Raw genomic sequence first — 27,627 nt, 5'->3', positions numbered from 1 at the left:
TTATGCCTTTGCTTTTGATTCTATAGTGAAATATGTTTAACCTTGGACAAGCCAAAGTATTTACTTTATATATAAAAGCCTTTCACAAGACACATCAGAACACTTCCATTATAATTCACAAAATTTAATTTGTTGTGCCTTTTGTCAAACGCCCTGCAGACTGTGCCTGGAGGCTTAACGCACCGAGTCGCTGTCATTCATGTGAGGAGCTTGTTCAAATGTGTTTTAGTAAGTCTTTATATGACGACTTAATAAGTTTAGCTCACTTTTTTTTATGTCGGCCATAAAAATGCAACATTTATTTTTTTTTACCTAAAAGAAGAATTGGAAACTACAATCTGAGGACTCCTCCTAGGAGGATGCAGCAAAATTGCTGGAGCTTTGGTGCAGTCAACACATATGAGCATGTTCATCCCGATCAATTTGTAAAAGCAACAAGAAGGTTAAAACACCCAAGTATACTCCATAGGCACTATATACGCACCTCTACTTTGAATCATTTTTGAGCTTAAGTTGTAGAACTACCCATATGACAAAAATAACGCCACTGTATCCATTGATACTGACGCTTCAAATGTGCACAAATATGTTTCATTTGAGAAAAATGATAGAGTTGATCAATAGTTGATCCAGCAATTCCTTCCAAAACGTTTTTGTAACCAGGAAGTCTCTGGACCGATGAATTAGTGATTCATGCAGGAACATGTTTGTGTACTGTTGCCTGTAACCTCAATTTTGAGCTCCATGATCCATTCATCATCCGTCATAGTTCATTTCTACCTCGGGGATCTCATATGTATTCATTTTCTGTTTTTTTTCTTGCTCGACTTTCTTCCATTTATTCTTTATCCTCGATGTGACCTGACACTTTTCTCTACACTCGCTCACTCCCCAGCCTTGGAATATATGATCATCCTGAAACTATTTCTCTCCTTGTCTTTCTAAGAATTTATTACCATCTATTCTTGACTACTTTGCTTTCCAGCTCTCTTTATTTGTCATCTTCTCATTCATCTTCTACTCTTCTCATCTCTATCTCTTCTTCCCTGTCCATGTTCCCTTATATCTAGGTTTCACTGTGTTCCTCTCACTTCTTGCTTTGCTTCCTTGCCCTCGTCACGTCCTCTCGGTGGTAGCAGGGATAAAGGTGCTAAATGTACTGGTCTCAATGTCCCTCTCACTCACACACATACACCCCCACGCACACGCACACACACACACCCCCCCTACACACACACACACACACACACAGAGCCACTTTTTACCCTTGAGCTAGCACCAACACAAGAAACCAATTTTCAATTTACAGTGTAGTGGGGAAAAAGTCTCTGCCCCCACCAAGCACCATCTCCCTCTGCAATCTTGAGGGACAAGGTGGGTTGTTTGTGGATTTGCGCCCATCTTGGTGTACGTGCTTATGCATTTCGAGGGGAAAATGACAGAGACGTGCAATCTTAGAAGTAAGGCCAAAGTTAACAGGTTAGCAGGGGTCAAGTGGGTACCTGAAAGTTAATGGGATCATCTCTGTGATTGCCAACAGTTTCCAATACGAGCAAAACCTCTCACTTTCAAGGTTGGAGCGGTGCCAGTCGGAACCCTTGGCAGTGCCCACCAGTGTCCACGCTCTCACCAGGCTCTTGTTTCCAGGGCCGGTAAAGAATGCCAGTGGTTTAGTTGGGTAATGGATCCGAGGGGGTTTCGTGGCACAAAGCCCAATCCAGTAAGATAATCCAACAATTCACCTGCACCGGCATAAGGTGCTCCTGAATCCTCGACGCTTGGGAAGAATGGAGTGCTGGGCATGTGCTCAAACATCCCAGAGGTAGAGGAGGATATAATGTCATATTATAGGACTGACAGAAAAATGAAAAAAAAAAACAACAACACAAAAACACACACAGATAACAAAAACTATTTACATCCAGCAGGAGTGAAGACATGCTGAGAGGTACTTACATGTTGTGCAAAACACACCAGCCACAGTGGGGATCACCCGATCCAAGACATTCACTGCAGGTGGAGTACTGTCCACAAGCCTCCACCGGCACTCTGGACAGCTGTGGGGAAAAAACAAGCAATAGAATTAAAATCAATGAACACACTCAGAGTAGTTCTAAGGATTTTTTTCCCCTTATGATTGCACAATATTAGAGAACATATTTAATACTGAAAAAAACTTTGTGTTGTTCCGAAAATGAAGCTCTTACTTATTCTAAAATGCAGCCACATAAACACAAGACTGGATCTCAGAGGACAAAATGCCTTTAAAGGCCACGTCTCCTCTCCAACCACAAACTTGCCTGTTAAAACTTTGCAAGCCAACCTCAAACATGGAATATTAAAAAGATGAACACTTTAATTTAACCCCCAAGGAGACAAAGAATTGTGACAGCAGATGTCCCTCCTTATTGAGGATCATCTTCTGCACAATGATGATGTTTAATTTTTTAAACTGCATTTCCAAATGTGTATGGCAAAAAAAAAAAAAAAAAACTTCTTTCAGGATAACAATGCCCCTGTTTTGTACCATTATGCAAGGTTAACAGAAAACCTCTGGGGATGGTTCTCAAATAAAGTTGACAAAAAATGTAGTCAGTTCTTGACCATTGGGATCGTTTGTAAAGACATGTTTCAGCTTCCCTTTAAGCTATGACCTAAAATATTTGATAATAGGATGAATAGTTGGTTTCTTCTGGTATTTTCAAATTATTTTTTCCAGTCATTTGTAAAATTTTTTTAGTTTTTTGCTCCCGTTTATTTTCACATTTGCAGCTAAATCTTCCGATCCAACAGAGCATAATGTAAGTACTTTTATCTTCTATCCCCAGTCGTAATATATGTACAAATTTAAAACGGTGTAAACTTTACTATCAAAAAAAAAACAAAAAATCATCCAAATTATTTTGCAAGACATTTTTAACTAAAAATATTAGTGCATGACAGTTTTCATCTTTCTCCAACCCAGCGACTCCATATGGTAGAACCGGGTCACTAGGGATTAGCGGTCCATCTATGATGATATATGGGCCTGCCAATTCAAACTGGCATTGACTGGCACTGATTGGCATGGACCTTAAGTGGTTCAGCACAAGGGGCAAAAGTGAGGTGGATCTCAGCTGTCCCCTCCTCTCATCACCATGACAACACTTTTGATTAAAGAGCCATCATTGGTGGATGACCGCTGTCACTCACGCTGCTCCCCGACAGCCAGAAGAGAGATGAGATCTCCACTGCTGGACTGATAGATAAAGTGTCTCCTCTTACTTGGGTAGATATGACGTCAGTCTGAATAACAGGGGGTAAAGGTTGACACCCTTAAAAGAACCTATTAGCAGTTTTCGGGGGGAAAAGAGGCTAAAAGATTTACCGGGTTACATATATTCATAAAATACAGTTTGTAATATAATCTTGTTTTCAAACTGACTTTAGAACATACTTTATATTTTAATAATTTTAGAAAACTCACTTAAATATTCTAAAATAAATAAAGAACCTCATGGCCTGCGTTCATAAAAAAAAAATACTAGGTGTTCTTGTTGACTCAGTACGGTTGTGTGTTTACCATGTCTCAGCAGGGTACTATAAATAGCATATAAACATGTATAAACACACATCCACACACACACACACACACACACACACACACCCCCACACACACACGCGCACACACACACACACACACACACACACACACAGCTGAATGAGTTTAAAAGGATGTGTATCTCCTTGTCAAAGTCAAGAGGAATTGTACATGTTATAACAGATTAGAGACAACAGAGGTGCATCTGTGTGTAAACCCTGTGTGTGCACTTTGGGGGGAGTAAAAAATAGCAGGCGTGTTGTTACCCTTCCTGCTGCGTTGAGGCATATTTGCATTAGGTAGATAAAGGGAATGAGTTTGAGATGGAATCAGGCAGATAGAGGAGCAATGTTGTGCGCACATGATCAAGCTCAACACTGATCCACACTGCACAATGCGTCTCACAAGACAGATTTTCCCTCTTCCCGTCACCCTTCCTCGGCTCTGCTCTTCCTCCTAACATTTAGAACTGCTTCAGTTCACTGCCAGTGGAATAACCTCTTAGTTGTTGAAGAGAAAGGCCACTGTGATAGCCTATGGATGGTGCAAAATCCTTTTTTTTTTCCTTTTTTTGACACTGGTTGAAAATACCATTTCCTCACATATGTGTGTATGGTTTGCAACCATGTAATAAAAATTGTGATAAAACTGTAAAAAATGTATACTACTGCATTTGCACACTTTACAGTGTATAATTTAGCAACAATTTGACATCTTTGCATTGAGGCTGTACATAAATGTGACAATGAAATTAATGAAATGATTTTCATGGAAGACGACATTGTTTGGAAAGCCAATTTCTCCTCATACATGAAATCGTTATTTTAAAACCTACTTTTATTTTTGGTCTCGTTAATATTATAACTGAAATATTTTGGATGATCTGAAAGACTGAAGGGCGACAAAGAAAAGCAAAAAAAAAAAAGCAAAAGCAATATATTTAAGGGGACTAGTATAAAAATACAGAAATAAGACCGACTGTAGAATGGAAAATATTTTCATGACTATTGAAGCCGTAGATGCCTGCATCAGGGGATATGGTTTTGTTCACAGAGAACACACTCAAGCAAACACACACACGCACACGCACACACACCCCGCATTCAGAGTCTGGCAGAAGCGATGGCTGCCAATAGGAGCCCTCTGTTCCAGAGCATAGATCCTGATATCATTCATTCTCCCTCTGTTTCTGTCTGCCTGTCTCTGTCACTCAGATGCTCTGAGGTGTGTAACATCACACATTCATCATCTCTCCAGAGCTCTCCTTTTGCCACCTAATACACACACACACACGCACACACTCGCACTTTAGTGGGCAACACTTTTGTCTCCACTTTTATCACAAAATTGAGGGATTTGGTGGCTAAACGACCCAATGCACCCCTTGTCCCTCTCATCTCGATATCACATTCATTTTATGCTATCTTCTTCGTGGGCTTAACCAGTGAGTCGACCATTACGGCTCACCATCTCTTCGCTGTGACTCTGCCATCATATCAGCGGGGATGAACACAAAGGACGGGGTGCACGGCATTTATAATTCCCTCCTGTTTCAGGTGAGTAAATGACAGCCATTACACTCAGCACTTTCCCACCTTTCACAATAGGTAGAGATGGATGCTGCTGAATACAATCACGCTTTTAAAAGAAGTAGAGATCACAGGGGTAGTTGATGCCTTAATGCGAGGGGGGAGAGAGACGGGAGACACTTTTGATCATTTGCTACAGCGGCACAATGGTGTCAAATTACATATACAATATGTATATGTGTGTGTGTGCCTCGACACGCGGCAGATGAAAATCAAAGGTGTATTTGAGACACATACCAAGAAATGTCTTCTTGAACGTGATTCACACTGCCCGTTTTTCCTTCCCTCCTTTGTGCCTCCCATCTACTCTTCTCTTCACATAATGCCACGAGCATTCAACTCAGCCAAGACTGAGAACTGATGATTTATTAAATCTGCAGAGACTTTTTATTATCAACTAATTCCTCTGCCTCATCTCTATTCCTCTCTTTATCTAGCTATTTTCTTGCCTCCCTTGACTTGTAATTAAAGAGAGATTCCACCTGCAGCACCCTCCACATGCACAGAGAGGGGGAAATTACACTGATAGTCCAATCCTGATTTACAGCCTGTGGGGCCCACTGAACTCCTCTTATCTTTTCTCTTCCACCCTTAGGCTAACTTCATCTTTTTCTCCTTCCCCGTTGTGAGTTTGTTGATTATTTCAGCTCAGTGTCTGCAATGCGCAGCCACTCTGTCGGCTGGGAAGTGGAGATTCGTGAGACAAAAACTGGTTAGAAGTAAATTGGTTTAGCGATCAGATAATTTTCAGTTTGACCACAACATTCTTCAGTGTGGATGGCTTTACCAAGTGAAAGCATTTGGTTCTAGTAGCACATTTATTTTCACACCTGGGACGCCATTAATGAGAGTCCCATTTACTGACCTGCCATTATGACAATGCAGATTGTGCGATCCTGATGTACAACCAGAGGTACACACTTCTAGATTTTCACTCTATTTTACCACACATAGTTGTTGCTTTCTTTTGGTGACTCTCTCTCTCTCTTCTTTTGTCTTGCTCTTTGTCTCACCTCCCTCCTCTCCACCTGGATAAAGGCTAAGATTGACGTAGGGACCAAATGAAGCAAGGGACGCATCAGCCACTCAATGCCTCGTCACAGCTGAGGCACCGCTCAATCAGTTAACACCCAATTGACATCGTTACATCATAAATTCAGCTAACGGTGCGGCCCAGTGGCTGCAAGTGTAATATTGTTTTCATTTGACGTTCCAGAGGTTAAACGACGGCGCCATCAATTGCACTGTCATCTTCGGCGGTGCAAGATAAATGACTTGGAAATAATCAATCATTTTCTCTCATCTTTTTGCTTCCAGAGATTCTGAGCTTCTCTTACCCAAAGAGAAAATGCAGTTAAACAAGCGAGAGGCCAGCTTACAAATCATAATTTCAAAGACATCCTGCTATTTTTTTCCCCCACTGATTGATATTCCAACGCTTAGTGGTGCAACCTCAGCATGCGTCATACATATATGCAATGCTGTTTGAATGTGTTTTTATTAAAATGTCAGTTATCAGTGCATGAGTCAAGCCGAGTAGATCACTGCAAAGATTTATATTTGGCACAAAACAAAAATAGTTGGACGTACAGCGATTAATTTTGTACAGCCTGCAGAGATCCGACTTGACCAGACTAGCTGCTTGGACTGTAACTAGGAAATAAGATCCTGTCCAAAGGTGTTTAATATTATCCAACATAAATGACAAATTGTATAACACATCCATCTGTTACACTGAATAATGGGTTTGCAAAAAAACATAGCTGAGCAAATGAAGGGTCAAGCTTCATAAGATGGTCTCATCGCATCAAGCTCATTTTCAACCACTTTGTTGACATTTTTTCAAATGGATGTCAGGCAAAAACAGCTGCAGCCTATCATCTCTGTGCAGCTGCTTTGTCAGACCACCAGCCTCCAGCTAATCTCTGACACCACATAATATGCACATCTGAACACCTTTATAACTCTCAGCCACACAGTCAAGGGTTGGGGAAGTCGGACGCCGAAAGAGGGGGCAAAAAGATTTCTGCTGATAGAAATTAAAGGATCTTGGTACAAAAACATTTTTTGCCTGAGATGTGAGGATGTGATATTTCCACAAATTGGCTTATCGCATTTCCCTCGGGAGGGTGGAAAAAAAAAAGGATTCGACTTTGAACGATCTCACCCTGCTGTAGTACACATTTTCAATAATTCACACTTACAGATCAGCATTTGCTACACTGAATATAAATATTTCATCACCCTGAATGTGACAGTGGCAACACGGTTTTTTTTTTTAGCTGAATGTAAAGTCGTACGATTGTCAAAAGAAATTACAGAGGGACTGAGACAACGTCGGGACAAGTCACATAAAATCTAAGCACTGACTCAGTTGATAGGAGTAGGAAGGATAAGTTTGAGGACTTGCTGGTTGCTGCAGGGCAACAGCATGACTTAGTGAACACTAAAGGATGGATTCAACGACTAAGACTCAACAAATAGCTTGCATAGCTTCCAAATGCTCTCAGACTCATGTCTTAGCACAGCCAGCTGCTGAATAATGTGGTCAGCTGACAAAATCATATTGATTTTAAGATGTGAAATTTTACAAAATTTTCATAACCCTTTCCTACATTTTGTTATTTTTCATTCATAAAGTAGAGCGAACCTGAAGTGAAAATTAAATCACTGATGGCAACAGACCAAATCCTTCAACAATTTCTTGACTTTGACTAAGCCATTCTAACAAATATATATGATCTAAACCTTTCCACTGGAGGTCCGACTTTACCAAACATTTACCAGCAAACCCACAGCATGATGGCCAACCCCACATTAGTGCTTAATATAATTGCATGCCACTATTTTTGGATTTTTATTGGTGAAAATTTTGTAATTATCAAACTGAATTTTCCCTCCATTTTGTGTTGGTATAACATGAGGTGAGCAACTCTAGTCCCTATAGTCCTGAATGTGTTGCTCCCCTGGGTTAACACACTTGAATCAATTAAACTGCTCATTATCAGGACTCTGCAGAACTTGATGAAATCCCAAGCAGGACATCAGCTCTTGAGGATCTAGCCTGACCATCATCTGGTTGATTAGAATAATAAAAAAAAAGTTTGTAGATACAATGTGACCAAATATAAAAAAAAGTTAAGATATATAAATATTTATGCTGCGTTTAAAATCAATATTCACCAAGAAAAATTATTTTAAAAAAAAAACATTTATTCATGCCTAAAATGATCTGTGGATTTTATAGTTTGTTATTTGCAACCTTGATGGGAAAAAAGTGTTTCATAATTATAAATTAAACATCTCAGTGTCTGTTGCTATTTATATCATTCGACGGCTGAAAAACAACAATAAAGAGTACCAGAGGAATTAGTAAGCTATTTCTATGCATATTATGTTTTTTTTTTCATTTTTTATGGATGTTGAACTGATAATGTAATATTGTCTTCTACCAGGACGAGGTTGACACATGAAACAGTGCAAACACCACTTGAACACAGTAGGAAGGTTTGGTACCAGCACATATTAACAGTGGGACTGACCTGCCCTCATCACTCAAACAGCAACCTTAACATCCAAAATCACAGGCTGCTCCATCATTTAAGTTGTTTTATGCCTGAACATCTATTTAACCCACTAACAGAAGAAAAATCAGACATGCCTGTATGTGTGTGAATGTTAAGGAGGGGTGAGGCAGTGGAAAAAAAAAATCTCATTAGAGGACCACCAATCACTGGATTAATAAGGAAGCAGGAGTGACAGATCACTCCGTTAAGGAGCATTGGGGGATGGCACATGATAAAAATGAAAATGGGTCGTCGGAAAGAGAGATAGACACAGAATAAGGATAAAGAAATCTAAGAAATACCAGGCAAGAAAACAAATTACAATGGATCCTCATTATCTTGACAAATTCCTCATGAAAATAGGTTGTAGTTGGGAAAACTCAATAATCCTCGATGAAAAATAAGCCCAACAAAGACAATAGACGCATAGAAAGTGGAATTAAAAAAAGAGGAACAAAACAGTGAATATGAAAGGGACATTTTTTTTTACAATCAATACAGTGAATGACTATGCTTGGCTCTTAAAAGAGTTTATATTGTATGACAGTCTATTGCAATGATGGCATGATTAAAACAGAATTTCTGAAACTGAAAGGATTGCATTCTTTTGGAAACCTTTACTAAGATAGGGTTAGTAAAGGTTGAATTCATAAGTAACTGCTTTGTAAGAGTTATTCATTAAAGTCAAGAAAGCTGTGCATTCCACAGAGCCTCTTTCAGATGCTAACTTAATTAAAAACATTTAATTAAGTTAGTGGCAAAAAAAAAGTATAAAAACATAAAAGCAAATTCCACATTTTAGCAGATTTCTCAAATTCCCCAATATTCCACTCATTCTGAAAACCATTTATTTCCGTTTTAGGATTATCTGTGAGCCAAAGTCTCTGTAAGTGACTAACTTTCTCTGTTCAGTGGAGGACAAACACCCGCTAGGATCCATCATCACCGAGCTGAAGGGGAGCATTTCGGGGCTAAAACAGCATGTGAAGAGCTTTATCGATCAACCATGTTCTCAGCTGCCTGTTCGGGGCGCCCTTGCCACTCTCCTCCTGACCTCTGTCTGTATTTCTCCCTCGTTCTAAGAATCACACTCTCTCAGCGAGCGTCTCGGTCCCAGGCCCCAGAAACAGCAGGTGGACCTTCAGCCATCGACCAACTCAGGCTGCTTTAACAGCATCCATCACTGCTGGGATTTGCGAATGTGTGTGTGTGTGTGCGTGTGTGTGTTGTGGATGTTATTCTAAACCGGCGCAATCATCAAGCGAGTGGTTCCTCACTCGATACTGGAGCTTTGCTAGGATGACCGTCCACATGCCCTCTCTGAAATTGGCAGTCACTGGGAGGTTAGCAGGAAGCAAACAACGGCAATTCAAATGGACATTTATTGCCGAACAGATCAAACAGTAATTGAAGTCAATAAAGTAATAGAATCCCACCTTCTTTTTTTTTTAAGAACAAAGGAAATTAATATGACACTGGACTTTCTGGGAACTATCGTTTTTTATGATTCAAAAGCATTAAATGTAGTTATTTCTGGCAAGAAGATTGTTAGAAAACCACCTAAGTCATTTTTACAAGGTTTTGAACATTAACTGTGTGTTTATGGCTATAACAGCAGCTCTGCAAAACATGTTTATGCCATTTTATTTCAAACTCATCTTACTTTTCCAACCAGTGTCTTATGCATCTAATAGAGTTGTACAAACATCACACCTGCCATACTATAAAACGCAACAGCTGCTCTACGAGTGTCCTCGTATGTTGCTGTGTGCAGCCTGTGAGCAAATACATTGTACAGTTTAAAAAAAATAAACCCTAACAGGTGAATATTACTGATTCTCTCTGAGTCAGAAAAAACACTGAAATCTGTTTAGAAACTCGCCAAGTGTGAGTGTATGTTTGATTTTTTATTTTTTTTCATTTCAAGAAACATTTGGGATCTAACCTGAGGCATGAACTCGAAGGTGAAACTATTTCATTTCATGAAATCAGTGAAGGAAAATAGTATAAATGTTCTGGCTAGGTGTCCATATCTCACAGAAAGTAATTTGCACTTTCTCCTGATAAGCGATTAAAGACGTGTCGGAACTAAATTGTATTTAATAGAAGAATCACAGCAGGTGGAAAGAGATACCCGACACATTATTCAGGTTTTCTGAATCAAAAGGACAAATCCTTAATAATGACTGACCCTGGCAATTCTTGGACTAATTCATATATTGCTCTTCAAAGCATTAAATATCAAGTGATACTAAACTAAATTCTTAGAAAACTTAATTCAGGTACATAAATGTATTAACCTTAAAAACATTCAGTTTATGAAATCACACAAGTACAGTCATTCAGTCAAAGAATGCAACCAAGTGGTACTCACTCAATCTTTTCTTGCTCTTCAAACTCCTCTGGCACTGATTAAGATTGTTTGTACACTGGATTTGGGTTTTGTATTTTTGTGTGTTTTTTGGCTTCATTTACTACTTTAGTCTGTGTTTGGCAATTCTCAATTGTTTTGCCTAAACTGTTAGAGGAGCTCAGATTTACAACTGAGCAAATTGACTAATTACTTAAAAGCCTTCATATGTTGTAACCCACTCGGTTGTTTTTTTCCCTAGTATGAGCTGTATAATTACAACATTGAATTTGTAAACTTGTTTGGCTTTAACAGTGACACATAAAATACTCTACCATACGACGAAAAATTGAGAATAAGAGTTTTATTATGCACAATTTAGCTCTCTATGATCTTTTATAAAGTTTATTAAGTGGGGAGAAGAAAGATTAGCACATTAATGGTTGAGAGAGACACACAGCGGACGGCGTATTTGAACTCTTGATAAACAACGTCTGAATATTTTTGCTTTTCTCCAATTCCGCCAGTAGACTGAGACCTCAAGGGAAAATGATGAGCGTTCTGACTAAAAGGACAGCTTTAACTCATTCTTTGTCTGTTTGATATTTAGAATATTATCTAATAATCTGGGATCCTCAAATGTGTGCAGTTTTGCACACACAAACAAATACTTTACACTATATCAGTAAAAACTGACAATTCCATGGTGCCAAAAAAAGGTCCATATAATCCTCTGAAAGCAGCAAACAATGCAGAGTTGAGGGAAGGCTAATGCTGACAACAAAACAACAATGACTTTCAGTGATACTGAATGGCAGGAAATAGGAGCACAAGAAAGAGAATAAAGTGCACGTTATCTGTACTTTGGAGATTCGACAAGATTTGAAATGGTCCCAAAAAATAGTAAATAGCAACAAAGATCCACTATTATCCTGATTATGTCTCTGGTTTGCTACAATAACATGTTATTTTAAATATAAAGTTGGCACCCAAACTGATAATGCCCTTCATCATATTCATTTGTTAGCTGGTCGCATTCGAACAAATAGTGCTGTAAAAAACTGTTGGTCCCGTTAATTTCGTCACCTTTTATTTATTTTTTGCCACACTTAAATGTTTCAGATCATGAAACAAATTCGTAATATTCCTTAACATGATTGCAATTATTGCGTATTTACCAGGAAAGTTGCGCTACCCTTTGCATCCGGCCTACTAAAGAAGCATTTCTGATAATGTGCAAGTTTTGCCTTTTGCAGAGTATTCGTATTTGCTGGGCTCTGATTGTGTGTAGTGGCCAACATGCTGCCAAAAAAAAAGGCCATCCCCATCTACGATCTAATGTAATCAATGTGTTTCTATGCGTGTGTGCCGTCATGTAGAACATCAGAAGAAATCCAGTCACTCGCAGGAGCCTGCATTAGAGCGACTTTTAGTGGGGCTATTTTGGTGGGTTTTGTCTAGGATAGGTGTTCGCAGACTGTGTCCATTACACAGAGTGCTGCTATTTTACACCAGATTCATGTCATCAAAGGTACTAAGAGATGGTGTAAATCTGCTCGTGCACACACACGTGGAAGGAGACCGCTCTCATCTCTCTATAATTGAACACAACTATCCTCTATAGATCTGCCCTCATAGTCTGCCGCTATGAAAAGACAGTCCCAGCACCCAGTGGCGCATCTAAGCATTTTCCATTCTCGTGTCGTGCTGTACCAAAATTCTTTTCGGCATACCAAAGATTATTCTGATTTCTTACATAAGAACATAATGTGTAAGAACTGCTGCTTTTTACGAAATAATATGACAGCAAGTGGAAGAAAACTTGATTTTTCTTGTGTTTCTGACCTGAGTCTCCGACATGACGTAGAGGTAGTGGTGGTCAGAGGAGAAGGCCATGTCTCTCAAGATGGGTCCATTCTCAACAGCTTGAACAGTCTCATACTGAAGGGCACGAGAGGAACCATCGACCCGGATCTGAAAAATCCAAAGCACAAAAAAAATAAATAAAACAGAACAAGATTGGCATTTTCAAATTTATTTTTGACATTGTAACTTTATTAGTATCAAACATATGTCAGAAAAACAGAAAACAGTTGCAAGAACACAAAGATAGGAAATAATTGTTGATTGTGTTTTGAAGTCATGTTTATTGGTGTTTTGAGGAACGTTTCTTTTGTAGGCACCACAGTACATTTTCCAACACATTACAGCTTTAATCACTGCATCACAAAAGCACATCTTTCTCGATCATAGCTTGAGTAATTTCAAAGCAATTGTGGTAATATGGCATCTGGGCAAGAGTTGTGCTCCACGAATCCCCAGGTACATTTACTCAGCAGAAAAGGCGTGGAATTGCCACTTTGCACGCTGATGTGATGGAAACGGTCTGAGCGGCGCCAGGACATCTGCTTACAAAGCCCGTCTCTCACACGCACACACACTCAAACTATGTTCTATTCTAAATCTGCCTCCTCTTCCTCTAATTTGGCAGAAGAAAAATGCAGTTCTGACACGAACCTACGCAAGCAGCTTTCAGCTCGCCATAGATTAAACTTGCACACACAGACAGACACACACACTGGTCTGTATGGACGTACGGACAAACGTAAGGCAAGTCTTATTAAAGTTGTAATGACTCTTGGTGGTTCTCTGTGCCCTTCAGTCTAAAGTGTTTGCAGGTAACAGGTACAAACAGGAGATAATTGGACAGGAAGCAGATGGTCGACCAGGCAGGTGAGTCACTTCATGCTTAATTATAATAAGATTATGACAACAAACTCTCTGTGTTGCCTCTGCCTCCGTTAACAACAACAATAAAAAAAACTCTGGCTCCTTGGAAGCTGACGTTTTTAAGACTGTGGAGATGTTAATAACCAGGGCATTGTTATTTATAATTTATAATTTCTCAAAGCTTTATTTATTTTTTTTTTACCGATACTCTTAGCAACTGACTGATAACCAATTTCTTTTTTGTTGAAATGGACCATAAGCCTGGGTACTGTAGGGGACCTGCATGTTTTAAAAACTGTATATTTCCTTCATATTGGGAGATTAAAATTCCATTATTTGAATTTTACGATGTTCTCCACCAAAATATACCCGTCTTCCAGCCACACCTTCTATTGTCTGCACAGAAGTAGTCATCTGTTATATCACAAACTGAGAAACTATGTGCAGTCTAGGCACTGCCCTGCCGTTCCCTCAAATATCCAGTTTCACAACATGACATTTCTTCAAACAGGCTCCATCGTTCACCCTGATTTCACTCGGGTCTGCCTTCTTGTTTGTTTCCCAGCCATTCTTCCCCTCCCGCCATGCCTCCTGCTCGGAGAAGGTAGTGACCTTGATCACAAAGAACCTCGAGTTCTGTTTTATCAAAGCCTGACACACTTCCACCGGGAGTCATTGTATGGACCGGGGTCAGCTGCACAGAAAAGAACAGAAGGCAGATAGGCCGGGGAAAGAAGAGAAGGAGGCAAGAAGAAAGAAACTATTACAAGAACTAAAGCCAGATTCAGCAGGTGGGGTTATCTAATCTGGCCTATTAGGCGAGTTCATTTTAGGTGCATATGCCTACAGAACACCACATGTGAGTGAAATGTGCATTCAGTGAAAGATGAGTGTATCATGTTACCCCCCAGTGCAAATGACCAAGTGCTGAGTTGCACAGAGTTTAAGAGCTGACAGTCCATAGCAGTGGCTGAGTATAGAGTTTTATTGTGTTGGGACAGATTCACAGTCACCAGGGAGCAGAGAGGCTTCAATGGGAAGCTCCTGTATATCATCTCTGGATCTGACCACCAACAAAACAAACAAGCCACCGGGGAGAGCACCGCATGTCCACAAGCATGCAGTGCTGGCGAGTTAAGTCACACTGGGACTAAAGAGGAGCACGCAAGGGAGAGCCACTGATTTGAATTGAAGATTGTCAGACTTTGTCGCAAAACCTGTAATCCAAATAAAGCATTATTGACAATTTGACACATTTTACAAAAGGGAGCTGTGTCTGCAAAGCTTTTGGCTTTGTCCACAAAAACTCTTTTTTTTAACCTAAAACATATTACATTATTACATGATACTGTATTGCATTTGTATTTAGCCCTCTTTGACACCCTACCCTGAAATCCAGTGCAAATAACTTGCATAATTAGTAAACCCAGTCTGCCTGCATGTAGTTTATTCCTTAGAGTTTTGTTAGAGAAGATTAGTTAATAATGTTCCAAGCTTTGCAAATCAAGATTACAGTGCAACTACAAACCTAGCAGGACTCAACCATTCAGCTATATTCAGTGTGCCTTAATTAGAGAAGCAGCCAAGAAGCCAACAACAAAGGAGTGCCAAGAAAAAGCAGAAGAAGGTGCTCAATTTAGACCAAAAATAAAAATTTTGGTGTATACGTGTAATCCAATCCACATTGGATTACATGTATACACCAAACACACCATTATTTCCATTGTGAAACACGGTGATGACACCATCATGCCACCAGCCAGAGCTGCAAAGATATTGCTTATATCAAAGCATTTATGTGGTAGAATGTCCCAGTCAAAGTCCAGGCTTTTAAATGTTACTTAGAAAGTGTGGCAAAACCTGAAAATTGCTACTCACTAACACTCTTTATCCAGTGTGATTGAACTCAACTACTTTGTTGAAGAATTCTCGTAGATAAATATTATTTGCAAAACTGGCAGGACACAAAAAGTCCCAAAGGCGCAGAAAAAGCTGGTTCCACAAACGAGCAATTCGACATTTGTATTGAACACAAATGCATGGCACACCACATAAAATCCCAACAAAATACCTTACACAACTTGGTGTAATTTTACAAAATGTGAATACTTTGTAAAGCCCTGTGGAAAATAACACTTTTTCCTGCAGAGGAGGTAAAAATGTAAAATCATGTGGTTCATTATGTCACAACTAATCCTGGACTCATCATCGGAAACATCAGTTATTAATACAGAATGTCTTAATTTCTCATCAGTCAAAAATCATTAAGGCAGCACAGTGGTGCTAGCCAATATTATCTGATTCCTTTTCAACAGTAATAAAGTGGATTAGCTGCTCTATGCTAAATGGATTACAATGCTAATCTGTGCTATCACATTAGCACAACCCAAAGACAATCACTTCCAGGCAGATCTGCTTTTGCCTCGGGGAGGAGCGGCTAAGATGTACACTAACTCAAAAGGTCAAAGAACATGCACCACTCAGGCACTGGGAGACACAGAAAAGCTCGCTCTGCTAATAGCTTTCACACAGACTCCAGCTCTCATCTTTTCTGACTGCTGATTAAAGACAGTAAACGGCAGGGGTCTCAGAATTTCCAGTGGCTTGAAGACAATAAAAAGTAATTCACGTTTCTTCATGTCTAAATCTTAAAAAAAAAAAAAGAAGAATCAATAAAAGACATGCACTAGCAATGATTAAGCAAAGTATTGCCTTCTACAAGGGACTAATTTGGACATGAACTGCATCCCCTAGTGGAATAGGCAAGTTACTGCATGCACTCAACAAATAAGCAGAAAAGTGAGGTCTGCAGTAATAATGAACAGAAGAAGAAACTGTCCTTTTAAATAAAGCATTTGATTGGCGTTTTTAAATCAGTTACATTCTTCAAATATAAGAATCTTTGGGGGGTTTAATTGTGCATATAAATACCAAAGTGAAGCATAGATTTAGCAAGAGTATTCTCCATTTTAAAATCTGTAGATCATGGACATCTACGGATTTAAAAGTCAGGACCTGAGTATCCTACGCAACGTAGATTCTTTAAAACACAGCTTTGTTATTATTAATATTATTCCATTTGTGAATAAATGAAAAAATAACAGCTCAAATGCTACAACTAAAGAGCATAGGCTGTGAAAAACAAAATCCCCGTCAGTGTAAAAAATATTTGGCCACAACTCCGTATACAACTAGAAGAAATTAGAGGAATAGTTGGTTCAGAATACTAGGTTCAGAAGAACAAGAACACAAGTGATGCATCTCTATTGGCATAATAACTTAAAAAAAAATGTGTTGAAAGTTGTAAACAGACAGTAACCGCGAAAAACTTTGTGCCTCTGATTGAGGTTGGTGATAGACAGTGCAACACTCTGTCCTTGACTGCCATGTCATGGATTTTGAAGCAGCAAAAGGAAGACTTGTCACACACAGAGCCGCAGTCTGTTGAGCACGGCACACATGCTAACATGGCGTGGCTGGAACACACACCATGACCAAAATGTGGGTAAAGGAAGCCAGAATAAGCTGCTGACTAAAGTATCACTGGTTTGACATACACAGTGAGGCGAGCGGGCTGGAGCAGAATGTCATCCAAAGTCATGGGGCATGCTGGGAAACTGGACTTTCACAATATTTAGGTGAGAAATTTCATTAATCCTCTGAAACAAACTCTCTGGGCAAAACCTGAGCTTTTTGCGATTCCTGCAGCTCAAAAAAAGTCCGCTCTTTTTTTCTGGTAAATTCCAAGAGTTTAAATAATTTTCAAGAATGCGCAAGAACCTCTCTTAATGCTAATTTTTCTTACCTTAAAGCTGCAGTAGCTGTGCACAAGTGGATTTATCCACTTAAGGAACCAAATTATAAACAAAAACTATATTGTATTTTTATTGTGATTTTTATGCAATGGACCAATGTGAAGTACTGCATAGTACTTCAAGAAACTTTTGTTTAATTTGAAGAAAAAAGTATAAGCATGGGTGTACTTGTACTTAGTCCTCTTTAATCTGACACAAAATTCTGCGCAACCAATAACCTTCAGAAGACACTTAATTACAAGACAGTCCACCTATGTCCAATCTAACTGAACTTTGAGTTACATTCGAAATGCAAACACTCCCCTTAAAGCATGGTGGTGACAGTATCATGTTGCGGGAGTGCTTTACTTCAACAGGAATTGGGAATCTGTCAGAGTTAATGGAAAGTGACTGAAGACAAATGCAGGGTAACCCTTGAAGAAAGAGTGTTTAAGTCAGTAAAGCATCTGAAACTATCAAATATCAAGTCAGTGTGGACAAACACCAATGCATACCATGTTTTTCAGATTTTTGTGTATAACTGTGTGTAAAATGTTCTTCCTCTTCACAATACTACTTTGTGCTGTGACAAAATGTTGCAAGGTTCTCTGGGTGTGAATATTTCTGCAGTGCACTGTACATTATGGTGTTTTTTTCTTTTTTTCTTTTGTGGTTTTGGTTTTAAGGTCACAAGTCTAAACCCATTCTAGATATCAAGCCTTTCCGTCCATGAGTGCTGTATACACATGTCAAAGGACTCTGTAACCCAACCTGTCACACATGGTCAGGTTTCCATCCTCTCTGTGTAGCCAAAGCAGAACGTTAGCAAGTCAACCATGCAAGGCAGGACATGCATTAAAAGCTTAGAAAGACACACCGGCAGATTTACAGAGACAATAGAGAAGAACATTTACTGTAAAAGGAGACGGGTAGAAAAGAAACAACACATTGTCACTAAATCATGCCAATATGTCTCTCCACGCATTGTCTTCACACAGACAGAATAACAATGGTGCCTGTCTGGCTGCCCAAATCTGTTCAGCTCACTGAAACATATGGTACAGTGAAGGGAAGGGGTGCACAAACGCTGACTGGCTTCATCTGCTAATGCCAATCAATGACAGAGCAAACATGAACATGTCTCTTAGTATACAAGATGTATAATATAAGGGGGTAGGGGTTGGGGGGGCGGCAGTAGGTTTGACATTAATCTATGTGCAGCAATGAGGACATGGCACATTAACATTGGGTGTCAGGATAAAGTAACACTCACTGCTCATACAGCTAATCACATTTCCAAGAGTTTAACTGATAAACATAAGTTTTTAATCTGAGAAAAATATGAATAACACACAAAATCTGCCCTGAAACAAACAAACAGTGTGACATATGGATGATAAATTTCAGGGTTATGTCTCCACTTTCATTGTCTCTTGGTGTAATATTTCACATTTAATGAGTATAGCTTTTATCTGGGAGCTATCCAAAAAGACAACACTGTGCAGATGCTTTACCGGTTTCCGTTTTAGGACTTAAATATTCATTCAGCTCATTAAATGTACTTTTAAGATCACCCTTCTTTCCTTCTTCCTTTCCTTTGACTCAACCCCCACTCTCTCTCTCTTTCTCTCTCTGTAGGAGGGTGAATGAGTAAAAAAAACCCACAGAGTGGAAGTCAACTCATTCTATGCCTTAATTCTCGACTCTGTTTTATATTTGCAATTAGGCATATCTGCTGCACAGCAGGATTTTAATTAATGTCTTTCTCCTGATGCGTGCACTATGAGGAAGGTGCTTTGTTGGTGCAAATCAAGGAAATGTCATTGTTAGCAGGGAACTTCAGAGATTCATACCGTCACTTTCTCTAAAGCTGTGTAAGAATATGACCTCCTCAATGGCCTGCCTGTTGAGTTGAGATTTACAGAGGTTACTTTTTTTTTTTTTTACCTCACAAGTAAAAGAAAATGTAAGGTAAAGAAACCCAGAATCTACTACGGTTGAATAAAGTATAATTTGTGGTTTAAACCACAAAAGTGCATACACCAAATTAAAAGACAACTTTTTCTGGAAACAACAACAACAAAAAAAAACAGAATATCTGTGGGGTGTCTTTATGAGGGCTGTGGAAAAGTTCACACATCTTGACCAATTTTAAGAACGTTTGAAATGCAGAACGACCAAATATCCACGAGTCAAGATGCGACGTCAAGGCTGAATGCTGCGGTCGAGTTGAAGCTAATTAAACTAAGTTAGTTCCAAAGTGTGAATATTTATACAGCCAGGTTATTGCACCTTATTCTCTTCTTTTCACATTTTCCTTAAAAGTTTTCAGATTATTTCTTTTGCATCACACACATCTGTCCATTTAGAAAGGGCTCTGTAGACCTTTGAGAGCCACTGTAAATGTGAATTCCTCTTTCTGCTGGAACCAACACGACGAACATTTATCACAGGCGCCACAAACGTGATCTTATTCTATCAGACAGCACTGTGATTGGACCCCTGGCTCAGTGACTGACCACTGTGGCATTAAAGGTGCGCTGACCATTAGCCTGCAGCTCCAAGCAGCCTACTAATAAAATCTTATCCCCTGCTGAGAGATGAACAGAAAAAGCACCGAGAGAGGAGAAGGACAAGAATGTTATTGTGAAAGATGATGGTGTTGATTGTGAAAAGGGGACAAGTGTCTGGAGGGTTCCTAGCTCATCCCCCCCCCCTCTGTACTGCTTTCCTTCTTCAATCTCCCCGATGGCTCTAAAGAATGAGTGACAGGTCTCCCCGCTATCTGCTGATCTGCCTTAGAGCAGTGTGACCAAGTGGGAGGTTCAGTGAGCAAACAGCGCAACTTTTGTTATTTATTTCCTTTAAACAGTTATCTTGCTCTTTCTCCCAGTCACATCGTTTGGATTGGTTTGAAATAGCTGTAGGCTTAAAGCCAGTTCAATCTAGAGAACATCTGTGACTTGTGGACTGCGAGCTGTCAGCTGTCACCATCATTGACTTTTTCCCATCTTGTGCTATGAGAGGAACCTTTGTTTCTTTTTGTCAAATTACTAATATCGTTTCCTCTGTTGCATCTTAAATTATATATTTATCTACCAGTCTCTTAAGTGAGCACGCATATTCATGCTAAAAAAAATGTCAAACTCTCTTCGGTCTAAAATATTTTCTAATTAAATTCTCTGGAACTTGTTGGTGTAAAGGTAGGGTCCAAATTCTCTATGCAGTTGTCAGAAGCTCCTCCATCTTCCATTTTATTCTCGTCCCATTCACCTTTTCATTTCTCAAAGTGCTGCTTCATATTTCAGTCCATTGATTTTTCCACTTTTATAATTCTCCCTTGCCACATGCGGTAACTCCATTATTTTCTTTTTGTACCATCTCATTAGAGCCACGGGACGGCATTTGAGGCGACAGGCAAAGATCCTCCGACAGAGCCTAGTTATTGCTGACAAATGCCTTACCTGCCTGAGTAAAAACAACTCTCGCATGTCTCCTACCAATTATTTTTGTAACGTTTGCACTTTATCAATTGTTTTCACAGTGATAAAAGTTCCTGCTTTAGTACATCCCAAGACTGGGCCTCAAAGACCCACAGAGGAAGCAGCAGCATAATGTGATGGAATAGCACCACCTGTGTCTCTATTAGTGCTGCAACCTGGTGTCAGACCTACATAGCGGAGGGTACCCCATTATATTTAGTGACCGGGGGCACTTATGAGCCACAGTTTAATGGAGTCAACATGCTCCCAAGTGCAGGGAGGGCACCAAATGAGGCAATCGCATCAAGCTTTTCAAGGCACAGAGTCTGAGCAGTGGAGTCAGTACATCATGCGGTTCAATTTGATTTCAGTAGGGACAGCACTGTATGGATGGACATACATCAAATATATGGTATCACTTTTTCAGTTGACGCATGATGTGATACCTAGCCAAAAAATATTTAATAAAAAAAATTATTAGTTCATGTGTGTAATGTGCAGACATGCCGGTTTTACCTTATCTGTAGTATTAAATCAATTGATTCATCATTCGTTAGGGCTTCACATTTTAACTACACGATTATTGTAGACAAAGATATTTCCAAACAGGAAAACATTTTTCTAAAAAAAAAAAAGAAAAAAAAAAGAAAGTGCTGGAACCTTGTTTCAGCCAGCTCACCAGCAGTGCACAGCATTACTCTATTCTTCATTAGGCCAGAGTAAAGTCTGATCACTTTGACTTTTAGTTTTTAAAATACTTTGACATACCTTGAAACAAATACCCAGCATTATTAATGGTTCATTTAGAAAGACTTCCCATTTACTGCTACAAAATTTAAGGCTCCCAAAATCGTTACAACTGCTCTACATGTCATTTTAAATATATGTTTTGAATATTTGTCTACAATCGCTAGTTGCTGCACGCAACTTGCTCTTTTGCCTAAAATGTCAGAAGACTGCTTCCTAAATTCATGCCTGCTTCCTCCGTCCAGCTGGAAAGCGGCCTGTGGATGCAGGAGCCTGCCAGTCAATGTTTCAGCCCAAAATGCAGTGAGCATATGTGCTGGGAGGCATATTTGGGGAGACTGTGTTGCACAAGCAGATGAAGTAGAAAAGCCTTTTCCTACAGCTCAATGTAACATTCACATGCACAGCAGACCTCTGAGGTCAACTATTTCTAAAAGTTTCCAAAAGGCCTTCGAAACTATTTTTAGTCACCCAAGTCTCTCCTCTTTAAATGTCAATCGGCAATTTACCCAACCCTCCACGGAAATATGCGTTGGATGTGTTCAAAAACCTTAGATCAATATGACACAAACAGCGTCTATAGCTCTCTTAGGAGACCTTAGAAGAATATGAGCTCTTCAAATAAGGGTCCACTGAAAGACTTTGATCAACACTCATTAGGTCACTCCCAAACACCCCCACTGTGACCTTTAACCATCAGTATGCAAGGTGCATAGTAGCGCTGCACTTCACTGGACCATCTGCTTCTATAAAAATCAATCAGCAGCATGTCTAACCTGGGTAGTGAAGAAGAGAAATGTCTCCACAAAGATGTCTAGGCCTGATAATGGCCTAATGACAGACTCTGATCAACTTAGCTCAAAGTGGAGGGATAACTCAGAACTTTGTTTTGCTCTTTTACCAAGTCTAGCTTTGCTTTACAGGTTTGTTCGTCATTTACTGATCGTCATTCTGTCTCAATTTCGCAGCTTTTTTAAAAAATCCTCTAAAGGAACAATTCATTGACTTGAAGACAGAGACTGGCATTCTGGGAAATGAGGACAAAGGACTCAATTTTACACTAATCCAAGTGAAAAAAAGAAAAGAAAAGAAAAGAAAAAGACATAAAAGGAAAATAGTTCCACAACAAATGTGGAAACTAAAGTTGGGTTAAAAAGTAAGATGCAACAGAAGCGTCTGTGTGCGCATCAGAGTGTCTGAGCAGGTGTGTGAATAATAGATGGGGAGCTGAAAGCCAGACGATGTCTGGGAGCAGACATAACTCTGGATCTCCTTTCCAAACACCGCCATCAGAAAAAAAAAAACTCAGCAGACATACAAATACTCTCCCACACATACACACACACTTATGTAAAAACATAGCATATGCAATCTGTCCCATGCACAGAAACAACTACTTTGTGTCATTTTGTGCAGTGTTTATTGTTATTTTTTTCCCTCCAACACAACACATTCACTGTTTGGATCTGGTATAATCACTGAGTCAGGTAATACGATCCAGGAATGGGAGTTTTAGGTCTTTGAGAAAAATGAGAACAGTTTTTTTTCTTGTATTCTGCTTGTGCGGTGACGACAGATAAGAATAAAAGTAGCACACATGCACATATTAAATCTTTGGATCACTGACTCCAGCTGAAGACCACACATACATGAATTTATAAATTATCAATGGGCTTACTCTCTCAGACCGGTGTGTGTGTGTGCGTGTGCGTGTGTGTGTGCTCATATGTGTATGGAAAACATTCATTGCCTACCCTTCAGTTTTGTGTTTTGGTGATTTATGAGGATCTTTCCCAGGTTTCTAATTAAATATGGAAGCACCTCAGAACCAATTCCTCAGAGAAAAGCAGGTGTGAATCTCTCAGATCCCCTACATACGCTCTGTGCATTTGTCCATTTGTAAGTTCCTTCCTTTTGTCAAAAGGTGCTTCTTTTTTTTATATATTTCATCTTTCTTCTTCTGCCTTTATTCATTTACCAAATAGACTGGCACATCCCATCTATTAAAACCTCCTTTCTGCTGAAGGGGGGAAAAAATTGCATTGCTCATGTAACATGGAGAGGGGGAGACAGAGAGGCACAGAGAAAATGAAGAACAAGGAGAGTAGATGGGGACTTTGGGTAATGCTGCTCAAATACTACAGAGCAATATCTGAAGGCAGTTAGTTTTTCTTGACTTTATTTTTAGGGATATCAGAGTAAAGCCGGCTTAGTTCAAAAATATTACATATACCTAAAAGAAACTACTTAGTTTCCTCCAAGTCACATGTTTTATTTCTTCACAAAAAATTTTTTTCTCATTCAAATCGCCCACCTAACTCAGAGGCCAACACATTTGTCTGCTGGATATGGAGCCATACCGCCCCATAAACCATGTTTGGCGCCATAGAATGCATTCTTTTGTTCCACTGTTTTTAAAACTGACCAGGAAAAATACATGAACAATGTGTTTGTTACTAAAAAAAAAAAAATAAAAAAATAAAAAATAAATATATATATATATATATATATAACTGAAGAGCTTGCTTAGATTTGTAATGCAATATATACTTAGTCTTAAAAGAGTTTTAATCAAATGACTGTATACAAATATCTCCTTCTCTCAATCCCTCTCAAACATGTTTCCCCTATTATACCAATGAAGACATCCTGATATCGGCTCCCTTTCACTGCCTCTGTGGGAGCTTTTCTAAAATTAGCTCTGATTTATCAAGGGAGCACATTAGAGTTTCACGCCCATGCATTATGTGATAGCATAAAAGCAGGGTATTCTGCATGATAATGGAGGCTTCACAGTGGGAGTTAAATAACTTTATCCAATAAATAAATTAGGGTGTTGTTTCAGGATGGTTGGTTATCATCAAGACAAAGGGAACTGATAAAAACCTTGTAAGCATTTTAACAAAATTAATGTTACCACTGCAAATATCTTTGCACTTGGGGGCACGCAAAATGGAAAACAAACAAATTAGGTACTGAACTGTGGAACATAATGGAAATATAAAATTCAAGTGTCATGCAGGTTTGCTGGCTGGATCAAACTAAGACTACTTTAGGAATACGCTGTTTGTTACAAGTCAAGTCAGGGAAAAAGGTTGAACGTATGGTTAGATTTTAAAACAGTAACCCATTCAAGAGTGTGGTTAGACAGCAAACCTGTGAAGATATAGGATTGACAAGCCGGGCAAGCAAAGCAAAAATCAGAGAGGCAACCAATAAGCCAATAGTAACTCTGGAGGAGCTGCAGAAATCTACAGCTCTGTTGGCAGGACAACTATTAGTCAGGCACTCCACAAATCTGGCCTGGAAGAGTGTCAAAAAGAAAGCTGTTAAAAGAAAAGGTTAAGGGGTCCCATGTGATCTTTTACACACTCCATAAAAGAGAGAGAGGAAACATGCGGCAGATGCTGTTGTTGACGAATGAGGCCAAAACTGAACTCTTTGGGCTTTCTGCAAAAACAATGCATTTCACCATAAAGACACAATCCTCACGATAGCTGTAGCATCATGCTGTGGAATGCTTTAATTTTGAAAACAAAAATGTTACTTTTATTTAGCAATTATATGCTGCCTGGTATATGTTTGTCACATAAAATCCCTATGAAATACATAAAATTTAGTGTTTGTAATATGACAAAATGTAAAAACTATAAGAGGACAGGTGCACTTCACTCACTGTATGACTTTTTGGTCGTGTCACTCAAATATATTTAATAACAGCCATCCTTTGGAAATTCTGATCCTATGGCTCTTGTTTGCACGTTGTCCTACTCTGCCATCTTCGTCAACTTAATTTCTCCCTGTCCAACCATCCTGCCCTTTCGAGAGTGTGGCATAGTGAAGTATGACACGAAAAGAGACAATCTGTGTGCCACTGTGACATCAGAGCAAGCCTGAATGACAGAAGGAAAAACTGAGACAAAGAAAAGAAACAGAGAGGAACTGAGACACATCACCTGCAAAATGTTAGATAAAGATGGCTGTAAGCTGCACTAAAACTTGAAGGCAAGATAAAAGTTAATTCTTTCCCAAGGAGAGACAGCGTGAGAGAGGAATCTAAGAGGATATTTGCTGAATGGGACCTGTCAGCTTGCATTGCACAGAAATCCTCTTATGCCTCAAAATTTCAATTAGGTTGGGAAGCGATTCGGTGTGGTGCGCTTCTCTCATTTTGCACAGGAAGTACAAGGTGCATGAGGTAGGATTTGTCACAGCGGAGACAGGTCTCCTCCACCTACATTACGATTCAAAGGACGAGCGCGAGCGAGTGCACGTGCACAGACACAGACTAGAGGAGCTCCCCCCCCTCCAAATGCCAAAACCATTTCAAGTGACAACAGTGGTACACTTGATACTACTTCAGTGTTCAGTGAGCAGTGTTGCAATTGAGTTTGTTCCACCGAGTAAGGTCTGAAATTTCAACTGCACAGGTTTGTGTTGGTCTTCTGTCATCTGTATGACAGCCACAATTACACTGCGTGCCAGCCTCTTCAGAAGACAGCAACTCGCAGTAATTACAATACTGAAAGTATCAGCTAATGTTCATGGTTTGCTTTTGTTTAATTCTCCCCTCGGCACTTCACTTTCATTCCACTTTGTCATTTTCGCCCTAAAAGTTGTACATGGGCTAAAACTTACACATTCAAAGAGGAATCCACTTTTAACTTTAAAAATGTTTATTCAAGAATCAGACGGCTTGTTAATTGACTGAAAAGCAGTGCAACTAATATAAACTTAACTTATAGGGGTAGGGAGCTGTTTTACGCAAAAAAAAAATGTTAAGCTCTTATCCCACAATGATACTTTCAGAGATTATAGGATGGATTCTCTCAATTAGGCTAATAATAAGGCTAATTTAAAAAATCACATGGTTTCCTTTCATTACAAAAAAACCTGAGATACCACCCATAACCGCATAAACACCAAGCTTAAAGTTACCATAGGTCCCTATCAGCCAGAAAATAACCAGAATTGGTTTACTTCAACTTTTTTTAGTTATTCAACTAAAGCAGAAAGTTTGGAAATCATATCTTCTTTGTTGAAATGAAAAAGCATGTTTTTAACTTGGAAAGGTTTTAGCAAACTTTCTTTTTTTTTTTAAGTCGCATTACAATAACGGCTATGATGCCGAGTCCAATTCAAAACCACTGTTAAATCTCCCCAAGCTAAAAACACAACCTCATTAACCTTTTTTGTTGCTCAACAATAGCACTCAATTTACATTAATTTTCCAGACACTTCCCTTTCTGCATATTTTTAAGGCTCCTCTTAAGAGTGCTTCTGTAATATTTTGTTTATTTTACTTCATTTTATACTTAAGCGTTTTTTTTGACAGTACTTTTCTTTCATGCTGTCATGAATCCTGGGCAGAAGAGATTAATCTCCATACAATCAATCAATCAATCAATCAAATTTTATTTGTATAGCACATTTCAGCAGCAAGGCATTTCAAAGTGCTTTACATAATTAAAATAAAAACAGAAATAATCAGTGAGAAAGAGAGAGATACAAAAAAACAAAAAACAAAATAAAAATAAAAACAAAAAAAACAAAAAACATTACATCATTAAAACGTCGAAAAGAAAGAAGAAAAAATTAAAAACATTAAAGACATAAAAACATGGAAGACATCAAAACCCGCACTTTAACCCTAATTTAGCCATAAGCAACTCTAAACAGGTGGGTTTTAAGTTGAGATTTAAAGGCACCCAGTGTTTCAGCTGTTTTACAGTTTTCTGGAAGTTTGTTCCAAATCTGTGGTGCATAGAAACTGAATGCTGCTTCTCCTC

The 27,627-nt window shown here is 39.1% G+C and overlaps 1 protein-coding gene across 2 annotated transcripts in view; it reads right to left on the bottom strand.

Moving 5' to 3' along the window:
* Positions 1–27,627, bottom strand: part of plxna4 (plexin A4) — a 236,777-nt gene that overhangs the window by 82,465 nt on the left and 126,685 nt on the right. For both annotated transcript variants that reach the window (XM_008400677.3, XM_008400675.3), the window contains exons 4-5: positions 12,931–13,059; positions 1,957–2,057 (exon numbers count right to left, since the gene is read on the bottom strand). In XM_008400677.3, the coding sequence (XP_008398899.2) occupies positions 1,957–2,057; positions 12,931–13,059 (230 nt within the window). The remainder of the gene's footprint in view (positions 1–1,956; positions 2,058–12,930; positions 13,060–27,627) is intronic.

This window comes from Poecilia reticulata, chromosome 23, assembly GCF_904066995.2.
Source record: "Poecilia reticulata chromosome 23, P_reticulata-male-v2, whole genome shotgun sequence".
NCBI classification, from domain to species: Eukaryota; Metazoa; Chordata; class Actinopteri; order Cyprinodontiformes; family Poeciliidae; genus Poecilia; species Poecilia reticulata.
This window is presented reverse-complemented; position numbering and strand designations above follow the sequence as displayed.